This window comes from Entamoeba dispar, genomic scaffold, assembly GCF_000209125.1.
Source record: "Entamoeba dispar SAW760 scf_1105229460369 genomic scaffold, whole genome shotgun sequence".
NCBI lineage: Eukaryota > Evosea > Mastigamoebida > Endamoebidae > Entamoeba > Entamoeba dispar.
The window spans coordinates 1-9,256 of NW_001854158.1; the positions used below are offsets into that span (position 1 = coordinate 1).

A 9,256-nucleotide genomic window follows, 5' to 3' on the forward strand; every position below is an offset into this window, starting at 1 on the left:
AAATTGTTAATTATCCAGAATCTTACAAATTTCCATCAAGATTAGATTTAAGTGATGAAGTTAAAGACCTTATTCATCATCTTATTTGTCCTGTCAATAAAAGATATAGTTCTATTGAAGAAGTTAAAGCACATCCATTCTTTAAAGGATTTGATTTTAATTGTATTGAGAAAAATATACCTCCTTATCTTCCCAAACTAAGTTCTATGTTTGATACAAGTAATTTTGAAGATTTTGAAGAAGAAGAAAACTTTGATACTAAAATATCACCTCAAGATACAAAGAATCTTGCATTTGTTGGTTATACATACAAAGGATTTTTAAATGTGTGTAATCCAAATAAAAAGAAAAATTCACACAGTGGTGTTACTTTAGAACAAATATTTACTTCACATGAAAATAATAAAACAAATTAGTTATTTTCTTTCATTTTTGACTTTTTAAAAATGAAATGATTCTTTAATTATCAAATCAATTATTATATCGATTAATCAATATTCTTGTAATTAGTTTATTTTATTTTCAAAATTATAAAATCTATCCCACGTTGGTGGTAATCCTTTATGAAGAACTATTGGTGAACATCCATCTTTAGCATAACGAATTGAATTTCCATTTGAAAATGAAAAGATTGCTGGTAATGCTGCAGGGAAACACATAAGTTGATCACATTTGTCTACTACAACAGCATTGAGTTTATTAGGTTTTGTCCATATAATTACATTAGTCATTTGCTGTTCATATGCCCATCTATCACAATATTTTATTTCAAAGTTAGAAATATAATATTCACAGAACTCAATCGCTTTATTTACATTTCCAATATGGAGCCCACTATTAATTTCTACTACATTTAAATTTCTCCATTCTCTTAATGGTGGATTTCCATAAAACTCTCTCAACCTTTCATTATGCCAATGTCCTTCTCCTAAATGAAGACAAAATCTATGATCAAAACATTCACTCATCATAACCCATTGACTTGAATCTACTACTGCAGAAAATATAAGCTGTTTTACCAGACTAATTGTTAAGATTAAAACAGATATTCACTATTGTGTTGTCATTCATTTTGAAATTCGTTTAACTCTTCAAAACATCTTATTGCTTTGTTTCTAAATAAATTATGTATAGCGTACAATGATAATAAATTAATAAATATTATAAATTTAAAATTCCAGTTAGAAACATTGTGTTTAATACTCTACAATTAATCATTTCAATAATTATTAGTACGATTAATAAATTATCACAACAAATCATTCGAAAATGTGTTTATATTTTATCTTAATGCATAAGATAAAATACAATAAGAAATTGTATAACAGAGTTATTCTTCATTAAAATGGAAATTTCATTGTTATTTTCTTTTATGATAAAATTTTTGGATATGTTCATATATAAGTTCATAACATACGTTTCTGTTTAATAGTTTATTGATGTAAAACAATGGTCATCTGATTGTTTGTTAATTAACAAAGTCCTTGTTTTTTTATAAAATTATTTTGTGAATTGTGAAAGTTTTATTTCTAAAGGAGAGAATGTTGAGAAGTATAAGTTGTTTGTTTCATAATTAAAAGTATTAATAAGTGGTTAGGTGCATTATCAAGTAAGTCATAGAAATACCTCCAACGATGACAGTTCAATTTCTTGAATAGCAATTGAATGTTCTTGTAAACAAAGTAGTGAAAAAGACGTCAAATTCTTACCTTTCTTAATTCAATTTATTAACACTTAAAAAGTTATGGGCATAAGAAACAGAAAACATCTCTTAATTTCAAGAGTATTTTTCCAATAGTAGAGAGCATTACATGGTTAATAAAATTGTCATTAGTAAATGGTCCTTGTTACACGAATTAGAAATAAGCCAAAAATATAAAGAGTGAAAGAAAATATGAGGGGATTGATATTCAATCCACAATAAGAAATGTCAGTTATTCAAAAGGATAAAAAAAACTATAAAAACAAGAAATTCAAAGAAAAGACAATGAACAAAGGATTTTTATCTAAAAAGAGTTTTCATCCAGCGAAATTATCAAATCAAAAGAAAGTCTGGGAAGCTGAGAGACGCAAAGAAGAAGAAAAACATCAAATTGAAGTGTTAAAGAAAGAACGTCTTGAAGAACTTGAACGAGAAGAAGAAGAAAAAAAGAATTGTCTTTTAAAAGGAGAGAAGTATGTTGAGAGGCTTAATTGGATGTACGAAGCACCAACAGGATTTGAAGAACAACCAAAAGAAGAAATTATAAGAAAAGAAGACAAACAAGAAAAACAAAATGAGAAAGAAGATTGTCTAAAGAAAATAAGCAAGGATCCAATAGCTATGGCAAAAGAACGAAGGAAGGAAGAGATACAAAAAGTCATGAAAAATCCAATGAAATTAAGAGAAATAGAAGAAAAAGAAATTAAACGACTTATTAACCGATGGGACATAGACAAGACACAACGAGAAAGTATTCAAAAAAAGATTTGGATAACTAGTGAAAAAGGTAAAGTTGGAGAAGAAATTATTAGGAAACATGATGAATTGTTTAAGTGGTGGAGAGAGATGAAAAGAGAACAACGAATGACAAGAAATAATAATTAATTTACTCTATTATACCCGTTCTGTGGAATGTTATTACTCAAATTCTGTATTAAACTAGTAAATTCATTTAATACTTTTCCTTCAGCTAATTGTTCAACACAATCAAATAACATAACTTCTCCTATTGATTTAATTAATGTTCCAATTAAACGTCAATTAATTATATTGGTTTTACACTTTAGTCATTTTAATTTTTATATTATCTATTGAAACGTTTTAGCTCATTCTTTTTATGATTAAAATAAGTAAGTGTCATTATCATTTTGTACAAAGCACAAAAAGAGATTATACAAAGTTATTAAAAACTAACGTCTCAATGATGAAAGTTGTAAGTTTCAACCAATAGAGTAAAATTTTATGAAGAGAAAAAAAATTTCCACGAAAAAAAGATTAAGTTTTAGAATAATTAAGATACAAGCATCTAAGGTTTATAATTTTTATACTTAGGTGGTTGTATAATAGTCTTAGTACTAACAAGGTTTGTGTTAGAGAAAATCCCCTACTCAAAATGATTTATTGGATTCATTTATGAGTATAATTCTTTCAATATTAAAATAATGTCACAAATAACATTATTCAAAGAGTATATTCTAAAAAATGAATATTCATATTGTTCCATTTATATCTCCAATCTAGTGGAGTCTTTTACGATAAATGTGGAAGACTTAAATTTTCTCTATCTGATAAACTAGAACTTTGTGTTATCTCTTATGGTGTCTTCTTTAACGGAGTGATACTAATTCCAGAACACTAAATTTAAAAAAATAATAATAAGAATAAATGTATTAGTGTTAATAGTATTATATGTAAATGAGTTAAATATAATTAATTTAGAATAGATAGAGAAATTAAATAAAAATAATGTTGAAACACAGTTGGTATTTCATTGAATTAAAGCTTTGGTAATGTTATAGTATTTTTTATTGTCCATTTCAATATAATAGTTGAACTAAGAATGAAGAAGAATAAATATAAGATTAAGTAACATAAATCATAGTAAAAATTAATACACGAAGTTTTTAACAATGAAAATGTTTATATTAACTAAGTAGAAAAAATCAAGCTATCTCTAAAGAACAGCAATAAAACGCTAGATAATAAAAAAAAGAAAGGAATCTTCTTCTTGGTTTTTTTGTTAAACAAAATTCAGTGTTATATTTTTATTTTATCTATTAAATTTACTAACCTTTAAAAAGAAATATTAAAAAGACATATTCTAGAACAATTTTTTAAACGTGACACCTTATTTTCAGTAAATTAAACTATTTAATGTTTTATTAACAATATTTTCTCTTTGAGATGAAAAAAAAGAATTCATAATTTTAATAATAAATATTTCGTAGTAGTAAAAAAAGGGTTTGAGTATTGCTTTAACAAATAGAAAGTTAACACGAAAAATGAATTTATAAGAATATTCAATTAATACGAAGTGATTGTCCTATTTTTTTGTGAATTCTTTTAAGTTTTAAGAAGAATTTGGTAATACGTCAGTATTTTCTTAAAGTATATTTCAAGTATTAAAGATGATAAACAAAAAAAAAATAGTTGTTAACTGTTTGATTTGAATAATTAAATATAAGAAAAGAAAAAAGAAATTTTAAATGAAAGGAGGTTAAAAATAAAAATAACAATAATTAATATAATAAGAAAGAATTAAAAATATCAATGATAGAAATAATGATATTAAACATGCGTAATTTCGCGTTAGAAGCGAGTAGAAAGTTGATTAGTGCGAATGACAATAGATTTGTCTTTAGTTTGTAAAAGAGAACATATTAAATTATTAATACGTTCTCCTTCATTAAGAAGGAAATTCAATGAAAAATCGAGATCTTCTTTATGAACTGAATGAATAATATCCAATTTTTTTGTTTCAGACTTTCCTTTCATTGGATGAGCGGTAAAATAATATCCATATTCTGTAAGAATATCCATTAGTAAATGGAGTTCTTCAATTTTTTTATTATTTTGATATCTTCTCCATGCAGTTTTTTGAGAAACCCCATCTCTAGTATCTTGGTTCATTTGTTCTAAACACCTACTTTTAAGAAAATCATCCATAAGAATTATATCATTATCACCAAAGTCTAATGATATAATCCTCATAAACTGTTGAGTAACAGTACTTTTTTTAGCTGGTTGGCCAATAGTAATTGTACAATATTTATTTAGTAAACCAATAAGGATGGACTGTTGAATCGTTTGGGCATTTCTAAATTCTCTTGAAGCTTTTAATACTGGAATTTTACGATCAATTTTATTAAATTTTTCTCTGCTCTCAATCATTTGTTCAGACATAATAATACTTACAAAGCAATACTAATAAATACAACATTAAGTTCCACCTTAAATAGTACATGTCTATCATTACCTAAATATAGAATTCTATATTTAGGTCAACGGTTTAAAATAAAAACTTATAATAAGTGTCGTCATTTTTAGTTTTGTAGTTACTTCATGTGAAACAAACGAATTTGTTATTTTTACTAATAATAAATTATTATTAAATAACAAGGGTTTTTGAGTTAACAGAGTGTTAATTCCGTTCAAATTAATTCCTCTTTTTTCAAATAAATAAAAATTAAAAATGCTATAGATTGTTAAAGAAGAGAAATATTTGAAAGAAATAAAAAAGGAGTTCCGTTCCATGATTCTACATATAAAAATAAAATTTAAATTTAATTTATTGAAAGAATGAATGCTAATTTCAGTAATTTTTAAATAAAATTCAAAAAAATAGAGAGTTTTATATTTACGATAGATTTAAAAATAAATTTAAAATTCAAGAACTTCAAAGCCATCACATTCTTCTCGTTTGATTGTTAATTGTTTATTATCAATTCCTAAAACATTTTTTGCTAATTCTTGAAGAGAAGTTAATTCCTGAAATGAGTGAATAACAAATGAAAAAACAACTGATCGTTCCAATTCATTTATATGAAGGGATTTAATATCTGATAATTTTGCGATATAATCTTTTTCATCAAATTTCATAATAGAAGATGCACATGGACGTACAAAATGAGGGTCAAGAAAAAGTAATTGATCGTGATGTATCCCAAAGAAATAAAACGCTTTTTGTTTACAACCACCAACCATTCCAGCAAATAAATTAAAAGAAAATATACTAATTAATCTTTGATTAAATTCATCTGGAATTGTAAAAGGAATAAAAATAATGGTTGGTTTATTGATTGAATTTAATAAAAATTTATTAGTTATTACATGACATTCAAATATTCTATTTAAATCTTTATTTACTAATTCTGTAAGTGCATAAGTTACTACTGAAAGTGGAAGAAAAGAACTACCATTAGGATTTCCACTAACAATAATTTGAGTAGTAAATAACGAATGAATAGAATAAGGGCATTCAACATTATAAAAATCAAGAAACCAATGAATCACTGTTTTCCTATTAATATTATCTGAACCAAATAATTTTATTATTGCATTAGCTAATAACATTTGACATGCACGTATTGTACATCCCCATCCACCATCAGATTTCAAAGATGTATTTGGTAATGCACTAAAGTTAGATCGATAAACAAAATATATTAATGAAGTTAATGCAGGATATGCTTTTATATGAGTAATGGCAACATCAAAAAAATTTGATGTTTGAGTTCTAACAATATGGGGAGGAAATAATTCACCTAAGAAAATTATAAATTCATTTGGGTATAATTGAGGAGAGGTATAATTATTGGGAATATAATTATATAATTGAGAAAATACATTTGATTTTTTTTGATTAAGCCATTGTAAAAATGGTATATTTTGAGTTGATTCTTTGTAAATATTTTGTTCATCATCCATTGTATTGTTGTGATTTTACAGTCCAAATACTAAATTAAAAATTCGTGATAGTTTAAAACCATAATTAATAATTTATTTATTATATTTTTTATTTTATGTATTTTTTTTTTTAAAAAAAAACTGAAGAAATTATATTATTTTAAAGAGTTTAATGAAAGTTCTTTTAATATTCTTCTTTACCCTTGTATTTACTCAAGCTCAAACTGGTAATCCTACACTTATCGATGTTTTCTTAGAAAGTGGAAATAAAATAAAAGGTAGTAATTATTTAAAAGAAGCAAAAAAAATGGCAAAAAATAAAGTTGAAATGGAACAGTTAATAGCCAAAGCATCTGCTTCAGTATCACATATGGTTCGTCCTTCATTACCAAAAAGAGGATAATTCATTTGTTATTTAAAATGTTATAAAAGACAATTTTACTAAATAATAAAAGAAAATAACAAATAAAAATAAATTAAAATAAATTTATCAAAATCAAGTAATATATATGTTATTTAAAACAAATATAAAATAAAACACAAATAAAATTACATAAATAGATTAAAAGATCATAACAAATAATGCCATAAACCATATTGCTAAAGCACCACAATTATGAAGACACACAATTACAGAATAATCATTTAACTTATCACCAATACTTTTTGGTATTTGTAATTCTTCATATGACATAAGTTCATCATTCTTACTAAAAGTAGTGATTTTAAACTGACCAAATTCAAACCCTTCTTTAATTTGTGAATGGGAAATAAAACTCATCCACTGTTGTTCATGGTTTTGAAATATACAAAAATGAGTATCACCTTGACAGGCAAACATAACTAAGACAATTGAACAAATAATAAATACTTTATGACTAATAATATTTTTATACCATTTGTCAACAATAAAGAATTGGCCACTTGGTATAGTAAGCATTTAAATAAAGTATTTTCTGATTTAAAGATGGTTACTCAAAGTTCTTTTAAATCTCCTTTTATCTATCTTTTATTATCGAAATATTAGAATCTTCTTTTTTATTTTTTGTTTTCGTTCTTTAACTTTTTTTATAGAATTATTTTTGTTTTTTATAATTTTTTACTACTGTTATTTTTTAATTTCTTTAAAATATCTTAGTTTTCTTTAATAATATTTTTTTTAATGATTTTTTTTTGAGTGGATTAATCTGTTAATTATTTGATGGTTCTAAATAATAGTAATTTAATAGTTTTATTTGTTAATTTTTTTTACTTCATTTTCAAGTTTTACTTTTTTTTTTCATATTATGTCCTGAAACAAGTATTTTTAGTGTGGGGTTAATATAAAAATAACAATAACAAAAAAAATAATAATAATTGTTATTCTAATTAGATCTTGAAAATAGAAATAAAAAGTTTATTTGATTAATAATGATTCTAGATGCAGGAGATTTAAAACTTATTGCTCCATCAAATGAGGATAGTGGGTTGTTAATTTTTAGCAATGAAACAAGAGCACTCTTATGTAAAAAAGTATTAGAAGAGATATTAAAAGACCCATCAAAATTTCCATCAAACTATATGTCAAAAAAACAGGTGAATAGAGATAAGTTTATGTTTACATTATCAGTTTTTGGTGCATGTTTTTATGATGGAATTAGAAGTGATTCTTTAATAAAAATTAAACAAGCAATAGAGATTTATGATGATTGGATGACTTCGGTTCCACGAAATAAAATTATTACAACTGAATTTTTAAAGATAATGATTAATCAATTAACTCTCCCTTTTTCTTCTTCAAACGAATCGAATATCCCAGAACGAGTTGATTTATTATTGAAAATAGCTCATTTATTTAAAAAACTTTCTTCAGGAGAATCAAAACATTTATTTACTGAAACAACACAAATAAATCAAGAATTGGTTGTTCATTTACTTAAAGTTCTGTTTACTATTCTTTATAAAATTATGAAATCTTCTTTAATTAATGATTATCAATGTATTTCAGTATTGTCAGAAACATTATTTTGTTTATTACTTGTTTGTGAACCTTCTCAAGAAGTAAAAGAATTATATAAATTATTCCCAAAATTATTTACTCTTTGGATTTCATTTTATGAATTTAGAAAGGTATTTGTTCAATTCATTCTTGTTATTCAGAAAAATTATTTATTACATTATAAAACTTTACTTATTATTCCGATAACTCCTCCTCTTATTTCAAATTGTCCTTTTGGCACTATTTTTATTAAAGAAAAACATTTAAGATTATTATGGATTACATTAATTCCTTGTTTAAATGTATCATCATTAACACCAATTGATTTATTAGAAATAACTAAAGCAATTGGTGATTTATTAGATGATGCAATAACATCTAACACAAGTATTTTTATATTAAATAAAATTTATGGAAATCTTTTCTTTTCTTTAATAAGACAATACAACGACATTTCATATCAAGAGGCTATTAATTTTTGTGTTATTAAAACTTTATGTTTGTATGAAACATATATTAAAGATATTATTCAATCACCTACTTTATTAGCTGAGCTTATGATTTTTATTCGTTATTGTTTAAAATCACAACAAATTAATATTGTTATTAGTACATTATCTTCATTTGATTTATTATTAGATGCCCATATATCTGAATTCATTTTATTATATAAAGATATCGTATATTCAATGTTACAATTAACTTCTTTTTATGATTCAACAAAAGACAAATCTCTATTAAAAGTTATTATCACAACATTATCTTCATTATCATATTATTTTCCATTATTAAGTGAATACGCATTAATACAATCAAATAGTATTGGCATTGATAAAATATTAAAACCCAAATTACCGTATTAATTAAATAGATCAAGTTGGTACTTTTCC

General features: G+C 24.2%; 6 protein-coding genes across 6 annotated transcripts in view, besides 17 other annotated features; 2 read left to right on the plus strand and 4 right to left on the minus strand.

Annotated features, from left to right (window-relative positions):
* Positions 1 to 506: 506 nt before the first annotated feature.
* On the minus strand, positions 507 to 968 carry EDI_067010 (uncharacterized protein; the record flags this gene model as incomplete). The annotated part of the gene is made up of 1 exon (XM_001737123.1): positions 507 to 968. One exon carries the CDS (start codon positions 966 to 968, stop codon positions 507 to 509), a length of 462 nt encoding a protein of 153 aa, XP_001737175.1.
* A 175-nt stretch (positions 969 to 1,143) lies between these two features.
* Positions 1,144 to 1,177: a sequence feature (AT_rich).
* A 750-nt stretch (positions 1,178 to 1,927) lies between these two features.
* On the plus strand, positions 1,928 to 2,587 carry EDI_067020 (pre-mRNA-splicing factor CWC25, putative; the record flags this gene model as incomplete). Its single annotated transcript, XM_001737124.1, has 1 exon — positions 1,928 to 2,587. The coding sequence occupies one exon, from the start codon at positions 1,928 to 1,930 to the stop codon at positions 2,585 to 2,587; it is 660 nt and encodes a 219-aa protein (XP_001737176.1).
* Positions 2,222 to 2,289: a microsatellite.
* Positions 2,588 to 3,338: 751 nt separating the features above from the next.
* Positions 3,339 to 3,450: a sequence feature (AT_rich).
* Positions 3,451 to 3,739: 289 nt separating this feature from the next.
* Positions 3,740 to 3,768: a sequence feature (AT_rich).
* Positions 3,769 to 3,903: 135 nt separating this feature from the next.
* Positions 3,904 to 3,925: a sequence feature (AT_rich).
* A 229-nt stretch (positions 3,926 to 4,154) lies between these two features.
* Positions 4,155 to 4,278: a microsatellite.
* Positions 4,201 to 4,274: a microsatellite.
* Positions 4,279 to 4,291: 13 nt separating the features above from the next.
* On the minus strand, positions 4,292 to 4,885 carry EDI_067030 (uncharacterized protein; the record flags this gene model as incomplete). The annotated part of the gene is made up of 1 exon (XM_001737125.1): positions 4,292 to 4,885. The coding sequence occupies one exon, from the start codon at positions 4,883 to 4,885 to the stop codon at positions 4,292 to 4,294; it is 594 nt and encodes a 197-aa protein (XP_001737177.1).
* A 179-nt stretch (positions 4,886 to 5,064) lies between these two features.
* Positions 5,065 to 5,098: a sequence feature (AT_rich).
* Positions 5,099 to 5,155: 57 nt separating this feature from the next.
* Positions 5,156 to 5,176: a sequence feature (AT_rich).
* A 68-nt stretch (positions 5,177 to 5,244) lies between these two features.
* Positions 5,245 to 5,275: a sequence feature (AT_rich).
* Positions 5,276 to 5,298: 23 nt separating this feature from the next.
* Positions 5,299 to 5,370: a sequence feature (AT_rich).
* EDI_067040 (uncharacterized protein) lies at positions 5,363 to 6,409 on the minus strand (the record flags this gene model as incomplete). Its single annotated transcript, XM_001737126.1, has 1 exon — positions 5,363 to 6,409. The coding sequence occupies one exon, from the start codon at positions 6,407 to 6,409 to the stop codon at positions 5,363 to 5,365; it is 1,047 nt and encodes a 348-aa protein (XP_001737178.1).
* Positions 6,410 to 6,469: 60 nt separating this feature from the next.
* Positions 6,470 to 6,553: a sequence feature (AT_rich).
* Positions 6,554 to 6,804: 251 nt separating this feature from the next.
* Positions 6,805 to 6,956: a microsatellite.
* Positions 6,951 to 7,328, minus strand: EDI_067050 (uncharacterized protein; the record flags this gene model as incomplete). The annotated part of the gene is made up of 1 exon (XM_001737127.1): positions 6,951 to 7,328. The coding sequence occupies one exon, from the start codon at positions 7,326 to 7,328 to the stop codon at positions 6,951 to 6,953; it is 378 nt and encodes a 125-aa protein (XP_001737179.1).
* An 89-nt stretch (positions 7,329 to 7,417) lies between these two features.
* Positions 7,418 to 7,563: a microsatellite.
* A 33-nt stretch (positions 7,564 to 7,596) lies between these two features.
* Positions 7,597 to 7,639: a sequence feature (AT_rich).
* Positions 7,640 to 7,706: 67 nt separating this feature from the next.
* Positions 7,707 to 7,745: a microsatellite.
* A 53-nt stretch (positions 7,746 to 7,798) lies between these two features.
* Positions 7,799 to 9,256, plus strand: part of EDI_067060 (uncharacterized protein) — a gene marked incomplete at both ends in the record, with an annotated part of 3,285 nt that continues 1,827 nt past the window's right edge. Inside the window, one exon of the mRNA XM_001737128.1 lies at positions 7,799 to 9,185. Within this exon, the coding sequence (XP_001737180.1) occupies positions 7,799 to 9,185 (1,387 nt within the window). The remainder of the gene's footprint in view (positions 9,186 to 9,256) is intronic.
* Positions 8,755 to 8,779: a sequence feature (AT_rich).